The following is a 22,839-nucleotide window of genomic DNA, read 5'->3' on the forward strand; positions in this document are numbered from 1 at the left end:
AAGGGTTTCTCTTATCATTCTATTTTTTTTATCAGCATCATACTGTTGGGCTGATTTTCTCTTTTTTTTTCTTTGATCACTGCCATACTGTTGGAGTGATTGCATTTGTTGCTGACCTCACAGAAGTACTGTTGTCTGAATGTAGCTTGGAGAAGTGTAAACAGCCACCCACGAACAACCATGTTATCAGTCATTGGTATTTGTCTGAATCGCTGACCGTGGAGATATTTGTGTTTATAGGTGTTTATCTATAGATCATCTATCTAAGAAGACAGCGGTCAATCCACGTTCCAACTACCTGCAGAGTCAATGTCCGGAATCGTGTTTAGTCCCTCTGCTGAAGATCCCGCACAATCTCTATGGGAGACATGCCAATCCCTACTCGAACAGCAGCTTCAGCAATAGTAGCCCATAACAAGGGGTTTTGCCAGTTGACGCGAACCACAAGAGTTTCTTCATGCTTCCATTTGCGTCCTTCACATGCCCTCGCATCTCTTCAAATCTTGCGGTATGGGCAAGACACTTCTGCAAGGTCCATCATTGGCAAGGAAGGAGCAATGTCAGATGGGTCATTCGTAGTGGCCTTCTTCATAGCCTTTTCACGAGCGTGTTGGTTCTGTTTCCGTTCCCTATTTCCCTCACGTCGGTGGATATCTCGTTCTACTGCTTCAACACGAACCCTATGGGCATCCTGCTCACAATTCTCTAGCTCCCAAGAGAAAGAAACCCACACCGCTTGGAGATGTTCCTCACATGTTGTAGTTGGAAAGTACTTGAACAAACCAACAGATTTATCCTCTTCGCAAACCCTAAGATTCAAGGTAACACGTTCCGAGCTAGTAGATGTTGGTGGTGGAGGGGAGGGGCATGATGCTGGCAATTCTGGTGATGCTGGTACTGGGCTGGGATATGATGGTGGACACGATGAAAATTCGACACTAAAATCACTGGCATCATCTGCAAAAGAGCCATCTGAAGACTCAGAAAGCTGCTCAGACTGTTATGAAGAAATGAGTTATTTTGAGTCATAAAAACACAGTAAAAACAAACCTCAAAGTGGCTCTTTGCTAGCATCAAAAACACCTCCATGTAAAGTTGATACTTTGAGTCATTGGTAAACAGTGAGTGCCTGAAGACAGCGTGCTTGATGGTATTAAGAGCTGTGATTGCACACGAAAAGGAGTCTGTTTGCTCCCCGTGAGACAAGGATCCTTTGCCAAATGGTGCAAAGCCGTGATTTTTCAACCAGTGGCGCATAGCATCAACATATGAACTGGGCATGGACCATTCAAGCGAGTCACCATACAAGATCATCTGTGTACTAGCATCCATGCTAATGATAGCCCAATGAACATTGGCGACATTGATAGGGAAAATGACATGCTGTATGGTGCCATCGTGGAGCAAGTCTCCAAGGTAACACAGTCAAGTAAAGGCTCTGTCGAAATGATACTTTGACCACCGCATGTCACCTAGGAGCAATACATTTGCAAAATCGAGTGTCTCGACAACAGTACCATTGTGTTCATCCACATGATCATTGATAACGGCAACAAGAGCATCAAGTAAACGACCATTGACCATCGAGTCAGCAAGTAGAGGGAGAAGCTCAGATGTGCGAAGACTGGTGTGAGCATCAAACCCCTTCAATTCAACATCCCATGGCACATGCTCAAACATGCTGAGAACCTCGTCTATGACTACTGACTCAAAAGCACAGTTATTGTCATCTTCATCTTCAAGCCTCTGAAGGACCCAATCATGGGCCGATATCCAGGTGAGACGGGCCTCGAGGGTACGTGAGATCTCTCTCCAGTAGGAAAGAACCCAGAATGGTGAAGGTACAACAATTCAGATGGTGAGTCTGAACAATGTGTTGGGTCTTGCAGAACCTAGCTGCTATTCGACCCTAAAGGGTTTCTGGACCAGGCTCAAGGCTCAGAGTAGAGGAAATATCATAAAAACTTGCTGATCTCTCAGACTCATACTGGTAACTGGTGAAAAGATAACTTCATTATGTAAGCTACAAAAGTGCCAACATAAGGTAAGGTAAAAACAGTCTCTACAAGCCCAGCCAGAAATGAATCCCTACAACGGAAGATGAAATGTTGGGGAAAGTGGATGGATGACTGAAGCATGACCATTGAACCAAGCCTGACTGAACTGATTGAGGAGCCAAGTGACGCAATGGAGCGGAGGAATTGACCATGTCATGAAATCATTGGGAAGGCTGAGGAGAGGAGGATTTGTTGAAAAAACGATGGTGTCTGAGCTAAGAGAGCAGTCCAGTAATACGCAAAGATCAATGTTGAGTAGCTGCGTGACAGACAGAGTCTGAGATGAGATGGTTGGCTGCATTGAAGTCAGGATGCTGAGTAACCGTTTGATCTCACATCGTGCAGAGGGTGGCAGTTTGCTCTGGTCAAAAACATGACCATGCGAGAACGACTCTGAAACAGTGAATGTATCAGTTTGTGACAGCATGACAGGCACTTGAAAATGGATCATAGACTCACCTGGCAGGCTTTAAGACCACGGAGTCTCCAAGTCCACTCATTACAATTTAGTGCTATGCGAGGCAAATCCTGAAGCAAGTTGCTGCAATCACAAAGCAGCATGTCAGAATGACAGGCACTTGAAAATGGATCATAGACTCACCTGGCAGGCTTTAAGGCCACAGAGTCTCCAATTCCACTTGTTACCATCATTAGCACTATGCGAGGCGAATCTTGAAGCAAGTTGTCACAATCACGAAGCAGCAGCATGTCATATGGTTGCAAGCAGCAAAGCATCTGTGGGCGAATCTATTTGGGTGTGGTCACAGGTCACATGGACATTCGACACCTGACCTTCCCAATAAGTCAGCCTTACTATGCTGAGCTATCACGTGTATGGTTGAGTATTATTTGGCTAAGTTATGACAATCCTCAACACCGGCATTAAATCATGTACTAAATAATCTTATACTTCAGGTATTCTACTACAGTAGTAGGTGGCTCGGCAACGTGCGCCCTACGCGCTTTCGGCAAAGGTGCACCATTTCCCGTAGTGGGGTTCCCACACCCCTTGCCCTTGCTCACCATTGTTGTCAGTGCACTCTCTTGTCCTCCTCACCGTCCCGGGGCCACCAATCTCGGCCTTCTGGATGCCATCATCAGCTTCTTCATGCACTTCTGCCATCCTGCACTGCTGCCATCCTCTCTTGTCCTCCTCACTGTCCCGGGGCCACCAATCTCGGCCTTCTGGATGCCATCATTGGCTTCTTCTTGCACTTCTGCCATCCTGCACTGCTGCCATCCTCTCTCGTCCTCCTCACCATCCTGGGGCCACCAATCTCAGCCTTCTGGATGCCATCATCAGCTTCTTCTTGCACTGCTGCCATCGCCATCCTGCACTCCTCGGCCTCTCACATCTCCTCAGCCATCTCCTTCCATTTATCCCCTGTGGTATCTCTCATACATATCTGGGTATCTCTTACCTCCGCCTCTTTCTTCTCAGCCTCTCTGGCATCCCTCGTACCTCCGCCTGTCCTCTGCTTCCCCCAATGTTGCCAATGGTGCTCTCTCGACCCATTATTCTCCTGTCGAGCAAGACTCCCAACCTGCCGAGTAATACTCCCAGCCTGCCGAGCAAGACTCCTGAGGATCTCTCAGACTTTGTTCATTCTCATTGGTTGCCCTTCTCGTACAATGAGTCAACATACAATTAATGTTTTTCTCTTTCCTGATATGAATTTAATTTAATTCCTTGTCCCTCAATTTGATTGGCCAACAGAGAGAACATTTGACAAGCAAGGTAACTAAAGTCTATTTGAAGTTTATGAAGTCCACACATTTGACAAGTAAGGTAACTAACATCTATTCAAAATTCACGAAGTCTAGCATACCTGAGATACCTGAGATACCATCAAAATTAAATTCGGACCTCATGTCAACAGATGTACCAGTGCCGCGACCTGCAGGCAAGAAGTCCATGCCAAACATATCACCATTGAAGAATGATCCAAGACCGGCTGTTGACGTGAGCTCGGGGATGACCAGACTTGGGACAGTGGGAGGAGTGGATGATGTGAGCTTGGGGACGACCAGACTTGGGACAGCGGGAGGAGTGGATGATGTGAGCTCGGGGATGACCAGATTTGGGACAGTGGGAGGAGTGGATGACGCGAGTTTGGGGATGACCAGACTTGGGACAGTGGGAGGAGTGGATGACATGAGCTCAGGGACGACCAGACTTGGGACAGCGGGAGGAGTGGATGATGCGAGCTCAGGGATGACCAGACTTGGGACAGTGGGAGGAGTGGATGATGCGAGTTTGGGGATGACCAGACTTGGGACAGCGGGAGGAGTGGGCTCAGGCATTGTTGATATGCTGCCAGCAGGTGTATGCTCATGGGAAGCTGTATTGTTAGGGATGTCTGACTCATCATCGCTTATGACAGTTTGAGCGCTCTTATATGTCTTCCTGCGGTGACTGGAATGGTCTGAAGGCTGCTCGCGCTTCTTTTCTTTATCAGAGCAAGTCTGGCAGCGTTTTTTGATGACCTCGCCACTGCTGACCTTCTCACAACGTTCTTGACGAAGTTTCTCGTACTCATCTTCGTCCAGATGCTTCCAATGGATTTCTCCAGTCTCCCATTTGTCCAAAAGCATCTCCAAATCAGGTAGGGCACTGGATACCGTGCTAAGGTTGACAAAAGGAACATTTTCAGGCCAACCTTCGATGACAACAAGGTAGCGCTGGACAATATTTCACCAGTAGTGTGCCCAGTGCATCTGTGCTTTCGGATCTTGTGTGATTGCCTCTAGAAATATTGTCATAGTCAGTAACATAAAAAAAACAGTTCAAATGCAGAGCACTTACAAAGTGTCTTATTGATTTCCTGGTGGATTGCGCTCCGAATATCTGACGTGCATTTTTGGTGGTTCCTCACAGCGCCTAATAGATGCAGTCAGCGGAGAGTAAGTCTTTGAAAAAATGATCCCTACCTTTCATCCCCTGGACAGCAAACCCCTCCATTTTACTCACAAGGTCCTGGTTGTCGATATTCATCACAGAGCCCATGAACTCATTGACGCCTTCAGTTGCAAAAGCAATACCACGGAGGGGGAGATCTGTAGAGCCATGCGTGGTGTAGAGGATACTCTCAGCGCCTGTACGTGTCCATAAGTTCTTGAGCTAGTAGATGTGTCAATAAGTAGCATCAGAACAGATATATAATGACTCACCTCATTCTCGACAGCCTTGAGTGTCTGTGTTACATCATTGACTTTTGATTTTGTTGAGATACGGATGCCGGTAGTCTTCGTCTCCTTGTGTTCGCAGTACTCCTGCAAAAGCTGTGCCTTCTCGTCATCTGTGAGGTTGCGATATTCAGCGTGGTTCTCATCCCCAACAAGATCTTGCAATACAGCCTTGCCTGCGGTCCCTTGGTGCATTATCAGTTTGTGCATGCTAAGGACAAAGATGTTGTTACTTACCATTTCCCTTGTCTTCATGGTGCTTCTTCCAGCAGAATGTGTTCCATGCGCTCAACTTAGAGTGTTGGTAGCATAACATCCCACGGCCCATGCATAAGTCATTCTGGACACGACGGAAACTCTTATGGTGTGAGGACACAATGGTCTTCATAGTCTCGTCGAGCTCATCCCAAGCATTGTGAAGAGCTACCCTAAACTGATGGGATTTATTGCGACGTTGGGCAGTTATGGCTGCACGAGCCTCCTTGCTGAGGGTCACCTTTGGATGGCGAGGGGGTTGGGCTTGAACCCATCTGCAACTGTTTGTTGCCACAAAGCTGTGCGAAACCATCGGTGCCACAAAATTCACGCTGTCAATGAACAGATTTTATAAGTCAACAGCGGACACAATTTACGATACCAAAATGACAAATGGAAGCAAAAAAACAGCAGGTGATCTATGAGAAGAACAAATAAAATAGATAAATTGCGCACAAGAAACTTAGGCTGCCAACCATCCTGAAAATGTGTGTAAGTAACGAGAGAGGCGGCTGTGAATGACCACATAATCAGCAAACTAAAATGTGATGGAGGGGACTAACTAAACCTGTTGATGCACTCCCTGGAGGTCCACAAGGAGGGCTCTAGCTAAATTTGAAGCCTGTTCATACATTAGATCCCATTTCGGGGATCGAAGCACCGCTTCCCAATGGCTGCTGCAAACAGATCCGACGAGTGCATGAAGCCTAAGAAGTATTGTATCGTCCATTTTGAAACGATCAAGCATGGCATCTGTATGTGGGCCGAGGCTAATTAGTGGTGATGTAAAGGATGCTGCTGCTTGCATCTCTTGTATCTCGGGCCTGGGAACTGTCAAACCCTTAGTGAAAAATGTGTTAGCAGGTCGACATTATCGGATCTTGTTAGGTGGCATGTTGGAGTCCAAAAGCGCCATAAGATAGGCGTCACTCTTATCCAGCACCGCTTACATCAGCAAATTGAGAGCCTCGCCATTGCTCAAATTATGGGCACATATATTTATTTCTGATGTTATTGGATCCTAGGAAATATTTAACAGCAGTATAGTTTGAACTGCCAGGAAGCAGAAATAAAAAATATTCAAAACTGAATGAGATTTTCATTGTCCAATTTTTTTTGTTCTATTAAGTCAGAAAGTGGTTCACAAGGCCATGAGATGCCAGGGAATAATTTTGAAGTTCTCGACTCACCAACATTTGGCCGCTTATATAATACATCACGTGATGTGTGCCTGGGCAGGACGAGGAGGAGAAGGCAGCAAAAATCAGTGATATTACCCACAAAAAGCATCTCACAATGGGTGCAACATCTAAAGCTAATAAGGCTCGTCTCAGGAATATTCAGTCTGCACTTTCCAGGTCCCACAAAACCACAATTGAAGATGTCTCTGACTCTGAGGAGGAGTCGGACTCGAGCTGCAGTGATTCTGAGGATGATATAGGGTTCCGCACACTTCATTTCTGCGTATGCGTAAGGTCTTACTGGTGGCGAGGCAGCTTGGGCTAACCATCAGTACCATGGACATCTCACTCTACCTCCCTCCATGATTCTCGAGGTTAAGGAGACACTTAGAAAGGCTTAATGCACTAGAATATAGTGTTACTGCATGTAGCATGTACTAATCACTCATCACTCGTCACTAATCCTTCTTGCAGCAGTCTCAACTTTTGAAAATTTTCAAGTCGAAGGTTTGGCCGCATTTAGGGTTAGGGTTATGATTATGTAAGATGTGTTGGAAAAGAGTGACGCCTATCTTAGCTGTACCCTCCCAAACAGCAGAAGAGGACACTGTGTTGGACTGGGCATTGGCTTGAAGATCATGCTGAAACAGCTGAGGAAGATGCGCTGAACAATGAATGCGGGAACCTGTAGCAGCCATAGGTGCTGGCAAGTGTGGGACTGCAGATGAATTGACCTGACTCTCTGGGTCTTGTAGGAACAAAAATGCAAATCAATTTCAGATCGTCATGAGAGAAAAGGAAGGTGCTGACTTGCAGTGGTGAGGAGGGACAACGCCCTCAATGCGGCAGCGCTCTGTGAAGCATTGCAAATGTGGGATTGCAAACTCTTCCCCAAAAGCCTGCACCAAGATGGATATATCTCCTCCAATGTGGTTGGGAGATTCGCATAATTCACATGGTGTGATATAGAGATCGAGGGAGAGATGCTCTGGTGAAAGAGTTGGTGTAGCTTGAGAGCCAGGACAACGAATGACAAGAGAGATCCCGCCATCAAGACGGTCTTGCATTGTGACCTATTGTTCCCCATGCCATTAGCATCCTCCAGGTAGATAGGACTAGTTGTACTCACTGCATCAAAGAGGTCCTGCAATGCTGCCTCAACAAATTCCTCGTGTGTCATAGACTTCTCATCCAAAATCATGTATGAGTTGAAAGCAACGTATGAAGGATGAAGGCCAGCAGGTTTCCTGGTGTGAAAATGAGTGCTGTCAAGGTGGGCATCATGTCTGAGCAGTGCGCATGCAGCCGCCTGGTGTTCTGTCTTGGTAAATTCCTGAGCAAACATGTTTGAGTGTAAGGCAGCAATGCTGGCCAGCGAAAACCGAGGTTGGTTTGTGCTGGGCACATCATTTATGATGGCAGGTGGCATCTGAGATATAGACTGCAGCGTACCACGGAGTTGCAAAGGTACTGATTTGACTTTCGAAGGTGAGAATACTATGTTCGAGTCCATAGTAGATGTTGGATTGTACCAAGGAGTACTGAAAGCGATTAGTGAACGTGTCCGATTAAGTAGCATGGCGCTTACCAGATAATACAAGCCCACCACATTTTGAACAGCTGTGCAAGGATAGACAGTAATAAAGATCATTCGCATCCAGTGTAATTGCTGTACTAGTAGTCCTTACTGTTGGCAGTCCAACCAGTGAAATCAATTGGAAAATCTACACACGTGCACTTCCAAATGATCTACTGTTACAAACTCAGTACTCAAGTACTAATTGAGATCGACAGACACCCAGTGGCACAACCAACCAACCACAACCCAATTTATCAGATCTACCACCTATTTACTATGACCCAGCCAACCACAACCCAATTTATCAGATCTACCACCTATCTACGACCCAGCCAACCACAACCCAATTTATCAGATCTACCACCCATCTACGACCCGGCCAACCACAACCCAATTTATCAGATCTACCACCCATCTACGACCCGGCCAACCACAACCCAATTTATCAGATCTACCACCCATCTACGACCCGGCCAACCACAACCCAATTTATCAGATCTACCACCCATCTACGACCCGGCCAACCACAACCCAATTTATCAGATCTACCACCCATCTACGACCCGGCCAACCACAACCCAATTTATCAGATCTACCACCCATCTACGACCCGGCCAACCACAACCCAATTTATCAGATCTACCACCCATCTACGACCCGGCCAACCACAACCCAATTTATCAGATCTACCACCCATCTACGACCCGGCCAACCACAACCCAATTTATCAGATCTACCACCCATCTACGACCCGGCCAACCACAACCCAATTTATCAGATCTACCACCTATCTACTATGACCCGGCCAACCACAACCCAATTTATCAAATCTACCACCTATCTACGACCCAGCCAACCACAACCCAATTTATCAGATCTACCACCTAATTTCATTGTCTGCCTGCCTGCTCACCTCTGATCTCCTGAGACGACCAACCACAACCCAGTTCATCAGATCTACTACCTAATTTCATTATGTCTCTGCCTGCCTGTTCACTCTGATTTTCATTCTCACTGGACCACCTTGTAGATTAATTTGATAAAACATATGATTATTCACAACATGAGGATAAGCGCTGTAAATAAATACTAGTCTCCGACTGAGAGCAGATAGCTAGCGAAATCATCCGTCATCTGCGCTTGATCCTCCTCGAGAACATCGCCATTTGATTCAAAAGAGATAATATCAGTTAAGTCAAGTCTCTCAGCACGCTCTCCATCGATACCAGTTGCAGAAATGCCTGAAAATCATCAATTAGTGAAGTAGAAGAACAAACAAAGTCCACACGGACCAGCGTTTGGCAATGAAACTGTTGCCTCTGGGTGACCATTTGGCGACACTGACAGGTTTGCAACTCAGACACCAATACCACATCTGCCTGAAAATGCAGGCTGTGACTCTATTCGACTTAGTCGGTAAAGATGGACAGCATTGACAGTGGCACGTGCCTGCCACCTCCTTCTCAACTCCATGGCAAGCAGGGAATTTGTGATGAGGAGTTGGTCTATCGTTGCAATGGTCTTGGTTTCTTCATCATGTATTGCCGTGCGCAGACGACAAATTTCTATATTCAGACACTGTATTTCTTCACGAGCACATTGGAGCTTGAAGTATTTGACTGTAGCTTCCCAATGAGCGGGTGTGGTCCACTCAACGTCTCGAATGTCAGTACGTGAGTGACGCAATAAGTCAAATTCGCCAAGGAAGCTATATTCAACGATATCCTTCCACATTAGTTTTGGCCTAGGTGGGACCAGAGCGGCAGCCTGAGTGTTGTAATGATTGATAGTGTTCCGAATAGCATCTGAACATCATTGAAGGGCTTTGGTAATATGTTGATGTAGCTTATAACCTAAACAAGCTACAATTCAATCCCAAAACAAAATGAAGACAACTCGCTTACCTGTTCCTGATAACGAAAGTTTGGACAGTTCAAACAGGCGCTCAAGTTCATCAAGCACTGAACAATATCTGAGAAGCAAAGCTTCTTCTCGAAAGCAATTATAATGTTCACCTCTGATTTCCCAGTGTTTGTCGATGCCAAGTTGAACCTCTAAATATCCAGCTAGCTGTTCTGTGTTCTGAAGTTTTGAATATGCTGTATCGACACGAACCCGAGCTTGATTGAGAGCAAGGTGCATATGACTCAGGCTGCCGACATGAATTTCAACTAGTGAGCAATTAGCAGCTTCTCGGGCTTGATTCCATTCCAACCTCGGTCAAACTTAATAAATAAATTAACTAGTGTGAAACATTGGAACTCACTGGCGCTCAGCAAGCTTGTCAAGTACATTGACATATCGGATGCTGACAAGATCCTTGACTGGTGCTTGTTTCAACCCATCAAGATATTCACGTTCTTGCGCATGAAACCGAATAAAGTCAGCATCAGTAAGATTGAGGGTTTCCCAGATGACCGAAAGTTCTGCTGTGAGGGTTTGTATATCTGCAAGCGCCTCCCGATAATGATTCCATATAAAAACACCTGGACAAGGGTGTCATGTTTGGTCATCGAGTAGATATTTATAAAAACGTACTTAACGCTGTATACTTATCCTCATCCCAAAATGTAAAGTGTTGCTCGATTGATTGATGTTGGTGAAAAGTTGTAGCATGCCGCGTGCTTCATGCAAGCTCATTTGATGAAGAAAAAATGTGTTTGCATCCTTCACCCTCCGTGTGTCCAGTGCCTTCGATATACATAGGATGCCAATCAATCTGGCACCTTCAATTATGTGCATGGCCGTGAAACGCTCCTACCATGATCCGCAAATTGAGGGTGGAAGCACGTGGTCCCAAAGTACTGTTCCCTAGCATCTTAGCAAATGCACAACCAATATTGTACGCACAACCTCCATTTTTGCCATATACTGTTAGCAGTTGATCGACAACCGCCAATGGATATTCTGCACTAACAATGATTAGCAGATACAAATTGAATGGAAGATAAAATAGCTTACAGTTCGCCACTCTTAACCATGTCGCAAGCAAGAAGGATGAACCAGTGTCGACATGCAGCAATAAATATCCCTGACTCATCAAACACTGAAAACATCCTTTTGCGTTGTTCTGGACCAGCATTTCGCCACTGGTTGACACAAGTAAAGGAGGATGACGGCACTGTTTCGGTTTGCTTGATGTCTTGCCCGTTTTCAGTATCCGCAGTCGGGTGCTAGTCAGGTTGAGTTGCAGCATCATATAGAGTGGCAGTGAGAAGACTTACAGTGTGTCCTCGCACTTCATCCTTGAACTTATCAACTCTCAAGCGATCAAGCCAGTAGTCAGAGCGAAATGTGCATGAGTCATTTCGGGCAGTTGATGACATCCATCGTTTGAGGCTATTGTTGCTGTCCATAGTCACCAGCCACTCCAGAGACATGTTTTCTTCATCTTCTAGCTTGTAGAAGCAACACGGGCAGGAATTCAGGAGACGCCAGTTGAGCGAGTCGCAGTTAAGCGCTTGGTTGATGAGGACATCAATGTGATGCAGGATTTTGAGATAAATATTGTAAGTGTCCGAAAATTGCGCATTTAAGTACGATCAATACGGAATCTAAAAGAGTTCGAAATGAGTAAACGATTATGACAGACTCAAGAGCTTACATCATGGAGATGACACAACACCTTGCATTGTGCCTGAATGCTGAATCGGGGACAAGTTCAGTGAACCTGCCGATATGCTGTGAGTGTGCAGATGGAGGTGGCGACAGTAGGAAATAATGGGGAGCAGCCTAAGTAACCATGATGAATGAGCATTTTGTTCGGATACCGGTGAGATGGACGAGGCTGCAAAGATGCGTGCTTCCGACCTGGACAATGTTAACAATAGAGCCATACAATGTGACCCGAACTTACTAAAAATATCAACTAGTTCAATATTTTTGAGAGATAGTGAGGAGGACGAGAGAGTGCACTGACAACAATGGTGAGCAAGGGCAAGGGGTGTGGGAACCCCACTACAGGAAATGGTGCACCTTTGCCGAAAGCGCGTAGGGCGCACGTTGCCGAGCCACCTACTACTGTAGTAGAATACCTGAAGTATAAGATTATTTAGTACATGATTTAATGCCGGTGTTGAGGATTGTCGTAACTTAGCCACATAATACTCAACTATACACGTGATAGCTCAGCATAGTAAGGCTGACTTATTGGGAAGGTCAGGTGACATTCGAACCAGTGACACTGAGTGTGACATAATCACACGCTGCACGTGACGAAGCTAGTGTCGTAGCTCTACAGTAGGTCCGTGCCAGGTACAAGTTCGGATCCAGAATCTGGCTTTATTATGAGAGACCCCTATTTTTGAACGTACTTTGGAGAAGCTGGACAGATCAATTGGAAAGGTGATTAATATCATCGACGAAAGGATGATATTGCGGATATGCGGACAGGGGGAGGCAGAGGCCTCCAGACTTCAAGGACCAGAAGTACGGAGGTGGATTGTTTATCGAATCGACTAAAATGATGGTACTACAGCAGTGTATGCATTATCACAAATATAAGACTTTGAGGGATAGCCAGTAGCAAAATGTGTCAACGATGTTAAATGTAATACAGGTAGTTGGATTCCATATCCATGAGATGACAAGTATCAGAAAGGCGGATGAGAGTCTTAATGAAGCACAACGCAGGATACATTAGTCAATGCAAACAGTCCTGGCAGAAGCAACTGGTCGCTTCCCAGTGCAAAAAATGCCAAAATATTGGGCATTTGTTCGAGTGAACACCCTTCGAGAGCGAGAAGGTTCCTCGTTGTCGCCCGATTGAATGTTAGCCGCTGGATATTCCTTAGGCACTAAAGGTCTTGCCCAGTTGTCACCTGGGTCACCTGCTGGGTATTGCTTAGGCACTAGGTGTTTTCGTGCGTGTGACTCCCTCGTAGGTTGCTGCTTTATAAATTCCCCAAGCCGGTTGATTCTCGCTCTTTTTTTCGCGATAGAATCTGGTGCTAATAATCGTTTGTCAATCTAGGGTTCGTATTGCAGCAGGTTCACATACGTGGCATAGCCTCCGCCACGTTTGGTTTTGTTACTGATAAAATAGCAGCAGCAGGCGGGCAGGTCATTTTTCCTGCGGCTGGTGCGTTCGGAGCAACGAGTAATTCCTTGATGCCCAGTTGGGTACGGGCAGTGTCAACTCCCCCGTAACGTATGGCGAGATGAGTATATAGCGGAAGCAAGAGCCGGTTTACTCTATCTGTACGGATCGTGAGAAGAAAATACAGCAAATCAGCGGTAAATGTTCACCGTCCAGTTCCAAAGGAAAGGCATATTTACGGTGTCTGATTAAAATCAGCATTTTGAAGTACGCTGATTTCAACGGCAGCAAAGTCTGTGAACAAGTAATGAACAGGTACAATTTCACTCCCATACGTGTAAGAGTGCTGCGTGCGACCTTAATTACCGAGAGCATTATTAAAAGGGCTTGCGACAATTTAAATTATATTCACCTCAGTCAGGGCGATAATCTTCACAGAGAAATCATTAGTTGACTGTAAAATGGAATTAACTAGAAAGACAAGACTTTTCGACCGTAGCGCTGAAATTCTGAATCTTGCGAGTGGCTGAACTTCAGGAGGTCGTTGATGCCATCTTGAACACGTTTTTGAGAACAAAGACGTTCAGTGAGTTCCAGAGTGACTCGTCGACGATGAAGTGTAGGGGGGATGACATTGTTCATGACTAGTAGAAAGTGGGTGTGAGTGGAGGGAGGTGGAAAGATATGGAAAGAAGAGAGATACTGGCAACACAGAACATGTAGTAATATTAATGTGGCACAGCTTGAGTGATCTCTTGGTCCACGAATATGATTACATAGAAAGCCTTGCCAGCCAGTGCAGGCAATGTAGTCATCAAAAGAATGAATATAGATATCATCACAAGCCCTTCCAAAGTCACCTGTGGATTTCCATCGTTCCTAGAATGTGCCACAGCCATGTCTGGTGGCATACTTTGCGCTGCACCATTCACAAATGACTACACCCTAGTCACGGTGACCCACTGTGGAACTTTGGTGGAAAAATACAAACCTGTCATATTTACGTACAACATCATCAAATAACACGTCCACAAACCACAACCTTGCCAACATCTCAAATACAGCGGCTTTCATTACTACAGCGTGTTACTCGGCTGTACCAACCACCGCGCGTCAATCAAGGCGACACTCAATGGAATCATCTACGAACAGAACAGAACAGGAGATACAGAAACAACTAGAAATTCGGAGAGAGATCGAGCGCTTGCAAGCTCAGCTTACACCCTTTCCCGACTCCGCCAACGATGTAATCGGATCTCCCAAGAGGAAACAGTCATCTGAAGCTTTGCTCGCACCCGCTACGCCATCTCCTAGTAAGTAAGCGTGCGTGCTCTCGGGGTTTTATCAAATGAACGCTGATGGCAGAGAAGAAGAGGAGGGTCGATCATGCAGGACATACACACCATTCATTACTTGGCAGAACGAGTGCCACCTCAGGGTCCCTCTCAGCATCTGGAGCTCGGAGCGTGAATTCTCGGCCTTCGGGTAAAGGTCCGATTGCTGCAGTGCAATATCAGAAACCTGCTCCCTCGAATCTCCTGAGCAAGCTTTCTAAATTATCAGGCGGCACAGCAAAGCAAGAACAAGCAAATTCAGCTCAAAGGTCTCACAGCTTATTGGCTCGGCCCGAACCTGAGCTTTCCATTGCTTCAAATCCCAAAATGATTGCAGTGCCACCTAGTGCCTCCCAGCCTGTTTGGGACATTGTGCCGAACAGAGATGACCGACTGGCTATCATCGAGCAGCTTAAAGTCGGCCCCATGGATCACAAGCCGCCGCTTGACGATCCCCATTTTGAGCGACTTGAGCCAAATTCTGGCATCAGACTTTCGTACGTGTTGTCATCGCAATTGAAATCGATTAGATCATTGGACTCAAGAATCGTATGCAGGTCTCGTTCATTATCGCACGATGATTTGCAGGAGTATCTCCGAGGTCGATATTACCTCTCACCGTCTACATTTTACTCTTGCATACGACTGTTACCCAACCAGTCAGGCTACGATGTGCCCGTCGAAGGTGACTGGATCACTATCGCTGTAGTTGCAGAGCGGGGCCCTATAAAGACTACGCGTGCCCCCGTAGACATCGCTCCTGGCGACGATGGACGTGCAACCGACGATGAAGGAGGCTCCAGTAACACTAACGATCGTAAAGCTGGCGACAATTCTCGTACCCAGGACCCGCAGAAACAGAAGTCCTCGAGAACTCATGGCAAAAAATTTGTCAATATGAAATTAATTGACTTCGGGGCGCGTTCACGACCGTCGTCATCGGGCGCAGTGACCATTCGAGGAGACGCATTTCTGACCCTCTTGCTATTCGAAGCTGATAGTTTTGACCGTGTCACGAGCGACGATGGCAAAGTCAAGAAGCTCTACAAAGGTGGCAGCAAAGGCGCTTTCGAATCGATGTCAAAGCTTAAAGAAGGGGACGTCATCGCTCTTCTCAATCCAAAGGTCCTCAAGCCCTTCCAGGTGAGCTTGCACGAGTAGCATTACCCATGATAGTGAATAACTTGCTCAGCGAAACAACAAAAACGGCAAACCGCACCCAACCGACAACATACTCGCTGTCACACCCGAGTCCGCCGAATCCATTGCTGCCATCGGACGTGCACAAGACTTGGGCATGTGCAAGGTGCTCAAACGCGACGGAAAAATATGCGGAAGCTGGACCGACAAGCGAGTGAGCGACGTATGCGACTGGCACTTGACGAACGCTGTGCAACGGCAAAGAGCCGGGCGAGCTGAGTTCTCTGCAGGGTAGGTAATGTGAATGGTTCTATACCTTTGCTCCGACTCACAACCCCGTTCCTCAGGACCTCTGGAATGACAACTTCGTCATCAAAGAAACGCAAAGCAGATTATGATCCGCAACGCCAGTGGGGACTGAAGCCTTCTGAAGCATCTGGCTCGCGTGGAGACAATACCACGTACGTTGTCTCAGGGCACGTCGTGAGCGGATCGAATCGGGATGTCTCGTCAATGTTTGTCGCTGAGAACATGGGGCGCGAAGGCCAGGCGCGCGCGAAGCGAAAGCTGATGCAGGATGCTGATCGCGAGCTAAAAGGCCTACTCGAGAGGGACCAGGAAGGCATGCGTGCTGTTGCCAAGGCCAGGGAGATAGGCGCGATGAGGGCGAAGCGAACCTCTGATAGTGCTAAGGATAAGAAGTCCTCAAAGCAGAAGCAAGCCGCGAGAGATTTAGATGGTATTTCAGAATCTGATTATGCGGAGACATCGAATGCACCTCAGACGAAGCTGGCCTATTCGGCAGATATCATTAAGAAGCTTGGATTCGATCCTGCAGCGAAAACAGGGCAAAAGCGGGCAGTGCAGTCTTCTGTGCAAGATAAAGTGCGTTGGTTAACAATATCTACTTGTTCTCTCTAACAGAGCCTTGGTGCTTGTTTCATAGATTGCAGCTCTCGCAGCTGTCCGTGAGTCCCGGAAGGAAATTAATCTTGGTCCGCGACCAGGCCCTAGAATTCGTTCTGGGGTGACTGTTCCTGCGTTCATGCTAGAACATGAACTGGACAATGATGATTGTGGTGAGGAAGGAGATGACAATGTCAGTACTGGAGATGGACATGAATGTGACGAGTTGATAGATCTCGATGACTGATTCAGAGGTCACAACGGACAGGTAGTACTCAGAGATACAGACAGCCCTAGTTTTCACTTGCATCTCTTCACGTTGGCAATGCAACTTGATGTGGTGCCAAAGGAGCGTGTCGTGCAAGAAGATTCTGCTGCTTGTACTCATACGTTCTATGTGTACTTTCAAATACTAATGACCACAGATCTCGATTCTCCAAGTTGCATTCAAGCTCCTTGCAAGGTGCCATGCTACAGGCTCGGACCAGCTGGGGTCATCATCTATGTACGTGAAAATGTATTATAAGGGTTATCGACTATACTGACACTCAGGGCAGCGTTCGACGCTCGTGCATTCTTATTTTAATGTGCAGCGAGAAGCATCAGATACGTACCAGTGTTGCAACGTTCCTCCCGTGGAGCATCAGGCCTCTCAAATCTCAACTCCCCCGGCGCGATAGATTTCAGCGGCGAGCACAAATTTGCTTCTCCCGTCTCATACTAATCCTGCCTCTAAAAATTTATTCAGTCCCTGAACATGCATGGAATAATTTATGTGATTGGGACACAGAGGCACTTTCGATTCTGGAAAGCGCCAGTCGTACTAAAGATGCACAGAGATGCACACGTATTACTGCGATACGCACAAAAGCTGCCGCTATTATTTCTACCATCACGCACCAGCTCGCACTAGCTTTCCCGGTGCGCATTCGAGGCAATATCGAGGAAGCAGTCGAGGAAGACAAGATGCTCCTGTCGCCTAGAAATTGTCGCAGCGATCTGTCTGTGTATGCTGCCATGGCCATCAATTATATCTGCCGCTCGTCATCATCCGAAGCAACGACTATATTTGTTCTTTCATGAGCAGCCAACTGTGGCATGTCAATGTTAATATCGATCAGCTTTTTCGACAGATTTCGCAACTTCGGCTTCGGAGGATCCAATTACCACTGCCGGATGTTGGCGTCTATCCAATTCATCTCACAGACCCGTTTCCATGCAAAACTGGAACATCTCTCTCATGTGGATCAAGAAAGCTTGGCTGCGATGCTTGGAGCATTTTCACCTGTTATCTTGAATTCATCTGATGGGGAAATGTTGAGATCTATGATCACGCTTGGCTCTGCAACTCTGTGACAGACCCTTTACGCTCGAAGGAATAAGTTATAACGCACGACACGAGCACCTTGCATGTTGCTGCCTTGGTTTCTTTGTACAAGAACCATCGAAGCCCAGCGGTAGATGGTTCGTTCCGCTGCCCGATTTATCGATTTCTGCGCTGGGTTCTTTGGCCTAACACGGCAACAAAATTTGAAATATATTTCCTCTGTTTACGGAGACAACACTGCGACATTGGGCGTTGTACTCGACAGTGGCCATACTTCGCTTACTCTCTCATCATCTGGTTATAGCAAGAGACTCATTTATCCTTGGTATTTTTATCATGTTGGGTGAGGGTTCTATGCCAATAGTCAATGAATTAGACATGGCTTGGGTCTGTCGGACAACATTGTGGTTGGCATAAATTTCTCAGAGAAGGTACTGTACCCTTCAATACATGTCACTGAATTTGCTACTTACTACACATTCTTAGGAAGGTCACGGGAAAGATGGGTAACTGATCGTCAACAAGAACTAAAAGAACATGAGAGCCAGTACACATGACAATTACGCAAAGGACCTCTAGTCCAATTTCTTGTCCGAAACAGCCCCAGTCGCCTCATTGTGCTTACCCACAAGCCGATCAACTTCAGCAGCCTGTTGTGCGGCCTGCTTTTTGAGGTTTGCTGAGGGATGCATGTTGAGTTTAGGAACGAAACGTCGATAAAAAGCGATAAACGCACCAAAGTCACGGTCCTTTGCTTCGCTCGCGGCTAATTTTTTCTTGAGTTCTTCGATTTGCTTGGATTGGTCACCCTTGGCGCCAGCACCAACCTGTAAAATCAATGATATATAAGCAGGAGCCAACCCCACATGGAGGGTACTCACAACTTTCTTCAATTTGGCGTATTCCTCCTGCGTGTGGATGAGGTCCAAGATGATGGAAAACGTGCGGGTGAGGACCAAAGAGAGGAAGAGGCAGAAACCAGTTAGGTAAGTGTTTCGTTGAGCGCTGATAAGGAAAATAGAACGCGTCAAATTGAATCATACGTTATGACAGAGGATGGGGTGCGCACTAAAACTTGCGAGCGGCGAAATCAGTTCGTGCGTCATGTGTGCCCTGGCCGCCTGTTTTTGCCATTTCGGTTTCGGCTGTTACACGGAACATGCGTTGGAGGGCATCTAGGAAGAGAATGCCTACGAAACTGTGACATGATATTAGTAAGTGAGTGAGGTGTGAGCGATTAGAGTGCAAACATGAAGGAAATCTTAAGTCCATACGCGACTTTGGCGACGATGGGGCTTTCAGAGAGAAAATGGAAAAGTTTTTTGCGGACTGTGAAAGGGAGTGGGGATACAAGCAGGCAGAATGTTGCCATCTAGTTTGGACGCATTATGAATCATGAATTGAAGTCAGGTGCTGCCAGACTTACTTCTGCTGCTAGGAGTAAGAATGTAAGCGAGTAACTGTGGAATCATGAGAGCTTGTCGAACTCGGTTTGTTCAATACATACTAGATTGTCATCGTGCTTAACGTCGTTGTTGCCGTCAATGTCAAGGTCGTTGTCGAAGCTTTGAATTTAAAGGTCAAAGTCTACGTCGCAGCCTTTAAAACGGGATGGGTGCACTGCTTTGTGGAACGTGTTCAGCGTGACGTCACAGACACGTCCCCATCATTACATAATCGATTCCCATCTACCCCTTGAACGCGTCACTCTGATCACCCGATTACGCTGCCGCAGACCTGCACATCCAAATCAATGGCTCCACTACAAGTACACGTTAAACACGCAGGAAAAACTCTCGATGTTGACCTAGAGACATCACTTCCACCTGCCGCGTTCAAAGATGCGATTTATCAGGTCACGGGCGTGCCACCGGAGCGTATGAAAGTTATGATCAAGGGTGGCGTGCTCAAGGTGCGAACTTTTCATGTTATGCGGATGCTTCGATAGATAGCTTATTCGTGTAGGATGATACGGATTGGAAAAAGGTGGCTCCTAAAGCGGTGAGTGCGCTCTTGTTTTGTTTTGTAGAATGTGTATTAAATATGTGGTTAGGGACAGACGTTCATGGTTATTGGCGCTGCGGGTGAGCTCCCGAAGCCACCTGAAAAACCGATTGTTTTTCTTGAGGGTAAGCATCTCAGTATGCATGTGATTTAAGGGTTGTAGTGATCGCTTTTGCGCAGACATGGACGAGTCGGAAATCGCAGAAGCCGTACGTTTCTTTTATTTGCGCTCGTGTGGATTACTCAGGTTTTTATTCTTGCAGCTCTCTTTACCAGTTGGATTGAAAAAGTAGGTGCTACAACAATCTACAGTGTACCGTGAAGTGACAAGTATATGCTCGCAGTCTCGGAAATACCTGCTACATGAACGCCACCGTCCAAGCGATGCGTGCAATACCAGAACTTCAGACAGCTCTTTCAACGTATGCTTCTATTTCTAACATACGTGGCTCGTGATCCCATGTCTCATAGGTCACCACATTTGGATGTCCTACCTCGTGCGCTGAGAGACTTGTACGGCGACATGTCTCGTACGACGGAGGGATATATCCCTAATACGTTTTTGAGCGTGTTGCGTCAGATTGTGCCTCAGTTCGGGGAGGTTGATAGATCGGGCAAGAATGGAATCTTAGGGGGGTTCGCGCAGCAAGGCGAGCGGTTTTCTGCCGTCTTTTTGGTTGGGTCGTTGACTTAAGGTATAGACGCTGAGGAGTGTTGGACACAGCTTGCGAATGGCTTGAAAGAGGTTCCTGGGATTGATGCTACGGGTAACACAGTAACGGGGGGGAGGAGATTCGTCGATCAGTTTATGATGGCAGAGATACGCAGAGAGTGATCTAGATTTTCCCTTTTTTGCTCAGCTTCAGCTGACTGATTCGGACAGATTGAAATGCGACGAAGCGCCTGAAGAGCCTAGCACTGTCACGATAGAAAAGGTGCTGAAAATCGAGTGCAATATTTCGGCGACAACGAATTATATGCATACTGGTATCAAGGATGTATGCATGTTTTTTGTGCTTGAGTTGGTCTTTGCTTATGCGTATGCAGGCACTGAACTCTCAATTGGATAAGAACTCTCCTTCGCTTGGACGTCAAGCAGTTTACAGCCAGACATCGCGTCTCTCGCGTCTACCGAGTTACCTGACGGTGCACATGGTTCGTTTTGCATGGAGACGCGACATCGGAAAGAAGGCCAAGATCATGGTGAGCATGAATCATTTCTAGTTCTGCCTCACGTCTCACGGTCCCCTAGCGCAAAGTGAAGTTTGCGTCAGAGTTTGATGCGTTGGAAATAGTGACCGATGAACTGAAATCGAAGCTCACGCCGGTGTCCAGCCGCCTAAAGTCTATTGAGAAAGAGCGTGCCGAGCGGCGGAAGGTGCGTAAACGGACGAAAGTGGCGCAGGAGGCGTCGTCGTCATCTAGGCCCACAGAGGAGAGTGCGGATGTTGAAATGGCGCCTGCGAGTGAGGTGGTGCCGGGGGACCTGGAGGAGGAGAGCATATATCGTGCGCGGGAACTGCAGGAGCTGGAGGGATTGGCCGATGCTGACCTGAAGAATGATTTTGGGTGCAGCGTGACTGGGTTGTATGATCTTGTTGGTGGGTGTCGTTGTGATTTTGCTTGGGGATAATCTGAATTTTGGAATTTTGGACAGCCATCGTTACGCACAAGGGAGCAGATGCTGATGCGGGGCATTATATCGGTTTCGTGAAGAAGAGCGTATTCCATGCAAAGTCAGGTGATGGACGTGCGTTTGATGAAGACGATGAAGATTGGTACAAATTTGATGATGACAAGGTGTCGGTGTTTCCCAAGGAGAAGCTGGGGACGATTGATGGAGGAGGGGAGGACGCATCTGCCTATGTGCTTTTGTACAGGAGTAAGCCGTTAGCATAGTGTTCGATAAATGACGGTGCGTAGGTATAATGCAAGAATACAATGAATCTAAGTACTACGATTCGCATCATCACCATCCAGGTCGTTTGCACCATCTAGGTCGTTTGCAGAGGGAACGGCGGCTGATGCTGCAGCGCCTGCAGCGGCGTAACCTTGTGATTGTGGCACGACGTCCCTTTTGAGTAGATGAGATTCAGATCACAAACATGAAAAACAAGACGAACCACTTGATTTGAAAGCGGGTGACGCGTAGTTTTGTGCTTATATCGCGTACAAGTCTATCAAACTGAATTTTCTCCGGAGGAGTGGCTTTCATGTCCTCGTTATCGTACTCTGTGTTCTGATAGTACCCAACGCGTACAAACTCTTGATCACGATAAGACCCTGTGAGGATAAGAGCAGCGACGCCCAGGACGTCCTCTGTTGGTATTTTCGCGGGATCAGGAGCGAGACCCTCGAACTCGAAAGAGTTTACGCCGACTGGGACTGGACCTACGAGGCAGTCGTCTAGTTCTTGGTCTAATTCTTCATTCCCTGGTGAAGATACATAGATGAGCTTCCATTCTAGATCTATTTTTGAAAATTAGCAGGTGAAAGCTACGAATGAAGTATTGTACTGACCGTCTTTGAGAGGCGCTATGCACTCAAAAGTGACGCGAAAGTGGTACGGATCCAAGAATCTTGCTGGATTGTTAAAGAACTCGACATTCTACGGATTCGTTGACGATTTTCAGTGATTTTTTGGTAGTGAATTAGACGCACGCGGATTGTAACTATCGACATCGTGGAAGAGGATGATGCGGGGTAAGGCACGTGGTTTGCATGCGGTGTCACTCTGCTTTTGTTTCTTCGAAGCCACTTATGTCTTACTGACAGTCAGCCGCGACTACGACACCGACCACGACGACCACGACGACCACGACAGTGAGGGTG

At 46.8% G+C, this 22,839-nt stretch overlaps 10 protein-coding genes across 10 annotated transcripts; 4 read left to right on the top strand and 6 right to left on the bottom strand.

Annotated features, from left to right (window-relative positions):
• Positions 1–496: 496 nt before the first annotated feature.
• Positions 497–1,680, bottom strand: F5891DRAFT_1195685 (uncharacterized protein; the record flags this gene model as incomplete). Its single annotated transcript, XM_041368177.1, has 3 exons — positions 497–997; positions 1,051–1,409; positions 1,473–1,680. 3 exons carry the CDS (start codon positions 1,678–1,680, stop codon positions 497–499), a joined length of 1,068 nt encoding a protein of 355 aa, XP_041219567.1.
• A 1,485-nt stretch (positions 1,681–3,165) lies between these two features.
• F5891DRAFT_1195687 (uncharacterized protein) lies at positions 3,166–3,612 on the top strand (the record flags this gene model as incomplete). The annotated part of the gene is made up of 1 exon (XM_041368178.1): positions 3,166–3,612. The coding sequence occupies one exon, from the start codon at positions 3,166–3,168 to the stop codon at positions 3,610–3,612; it is 447 nt and encodes a 148-aa protein (XP_041219568.1).
• A 313-nt stretch (positions 3,613–3,925) lies between these two features.
• On the bottom strand, positions 3,926–5,811 carry F5891DRAFT_1131068 (uncharacterized protein; the record flags this gene model as incomplete). The annotated part of the gene is made up of 6 exons (XM_041364620.1): positions 3,926–4,185; positions 4,235–4,717; positions 4,864–4,938; positions 4,989–5,178; positions 5,229–5,428; positions 5,481–5,811. 6 exons carry the CDS (start codon positions 5,809–5,811, stop codon positions 3,926–3,928), a joined length of 1,539 nt encoding a protein of 512 aa, XP_041219569.1.
• Positions 5,812–8,534: 2,723 nt separating this feature from the next.
• On the top strand, positions 8,535–9,152 carry F5891DRAFT_1256555 (uncharacterized protein; the record flags this gene model as incomplete). Its single annotated transcript, XM_041370027.1, has 1 exon — positions 8,535–9,152. One exon carries the CDS (start codon positions 8,535–8,537, stop codon positions 9,144–9,146), a length of 612 nt encoding a protein of 203 aa, XP_041219570.1. The 3' UTR covers positions 9,147–9,152.
• A 462-nt stretch (positions 9,153–9,614) lies between these two features.
• On the bottom strand, positions 9,615–12,015 carry F5891DRAFT_1131069 (uncharacterized protein; the record flags this gene model as incomplete). The annotated part of the gene is made up of 9 exons (XM_041364621.1): positions 9,615–10,063; positions 10,163–10,410; positions 10,525–10,744; positions 10,797–10,882; positions 11,012–11,170; positions 11,220–11,431; positions 11,483–11,718; positions 11,877–11,895; positions 11,929–12,015. 9 exons carry the CDS (start codon positions 12,013–12,015, stop codon positions 9,615–9,617), a joined length of 1,716 nt encoding a protein of 571 aa, XP_041219571.1.
• Positions 12,016–12,640: 625 nt separating this feature from the next.
• On the bottom strand, positions 12,641–14,259 carry F5891DRAFT_737666 (uncharacterized protein). Its single transcript, XM_041373030.1, has 5 exons — positions 13,783–14,259; positions 13,709–13,726; positions 13,506–13,653; positions 13,258–13,455; positions 12,641–13,207 (listed from the first exon to the last, which is right to left on the bottom strand). Exons 1-5 carry the CDS (start codon positions 13,936–13,938, stop codon positions 12,897–12,899), a joined length of 831 nt encoding a protein of 276 aa, XP_041219572.1. The 5' UTR covers positions 13,939–14,259; the 3' UTR covers positions 12,641–12,896.
• A 73-nt stretch (positions 14,260–14,332) lies between these two features.
• Positions 14,333–17,066, top strand: F5891DRAFT_737682 (uncharacterized protein). Its single transcript, XM_041373031.1, has 6 exons — positions 14,333–14,609; positions 14,662–15,127; positions 15,188–15,773; positions 15,823–16,061; positions 16,118–16,655; positions 16,717–17,066. The coding sequence occupies exons 1-6, from the start codon at positions 14,429–14,431 to the stop codon at positions 16,921–16,923; spliced, it is 2,217 nt and encodes a 738-aa protein (XP_041219573.1). The 5' UTR covers positions 14,333–14,428; the 3' UTR covers positions 16,924–17,066.
• Positions 17,067–18,279: 1,213 nt separating this feature from the next.
• F5891DRAFT_1063916 (B-cell receptor-associated protein 31-like-domain-containing protein) lies at positions 18,280–19,637 on the bottom strand. The gene is made up of 7 exons (XM_041363025.1): positions 19,511–19,637; positions 19,430–19,463; positions 19,254–19,375; positions 19,073–19,201; positions 18,885–19,008; positions 18,740–18,830; positions 18,280–18,682 (listed from the first exon to the last, which is right to left on the bottom strand). Exons 1-7 carry the CDS (start codon positions 19,519–19,521, stop codon positions 18,579–18,581), a joined length of 615 nt encoding a protein of 204 aa, XP_041219574.1. The 5' UTR covers positions 19,522–19,637; the 3' UTR covers positions 18,280–18,578.
• Positions 19,638–19,756: 119 nt separating this feature from the next.
• Positions 19,757–21,906, top strand: F5891DRAFT_1131072 (uncharacterized protein; the record flags this gene model as incomplete). Its single annotated transcript, XM_041364622.1, has 12 exons — positions 19,757–19,915; positions 19,969–20,004; positions 20,057–20,132; positions 20,188–20,216; positions 20,271–20,296; positions 20,352–20,429; positions 20,479–20,657; positions 20,709–20,838; positions 20,891–21,005; positions 21,055–21,210; positions 21,260–21,608; positions 21,665–21,906. 12 exons carry the CDS (start codon positions 19,757–19,759, stop codon positions 21,904–21,906), a joined length of 1,575 nt encoding a protein of 524 aa, XP_041219575.1.
• Positions 21,907–21,954: 48 nt separating this feature from the next.
• Positions 21,955–22,689, bottom strand: F5891DRAFT_985353 (anti-silence-domain-containing protein; the record flags this gene model as incomplete). The annotated part of the gene is made up of 4 exons (XM_041377580.1): positions 21,955–22,081; positions 22,131–22,476; positions 22,528–22,615; positions 22,669–22,689. The coding sequence occupies 4 exons, from the start codon at positions 22,687–22,689 to the stop codon at positions 21,955–21,957; spliced, it is 582 nt and encodes a 193-aa protein (XP_041219576.1).
• Positions 22,690–22,839: the final 150 nt, after the last annotated feature.

This window comes from Suillus fuscotomentosus (assembly GCF_016647785.1).
Source record: "Suillus fuscotomentosus strain FC203 chromosome Unknown F5891scaffold_86, whole genome shotgun sequence".
In the NCBI taxonomy this organism is placed as follows: Eukaryota; Fungi; Basidiomycota; class Agaricomycetes; order Boletales; family Suillaceae; genus Suillus; species Suillus fuscotomentosus.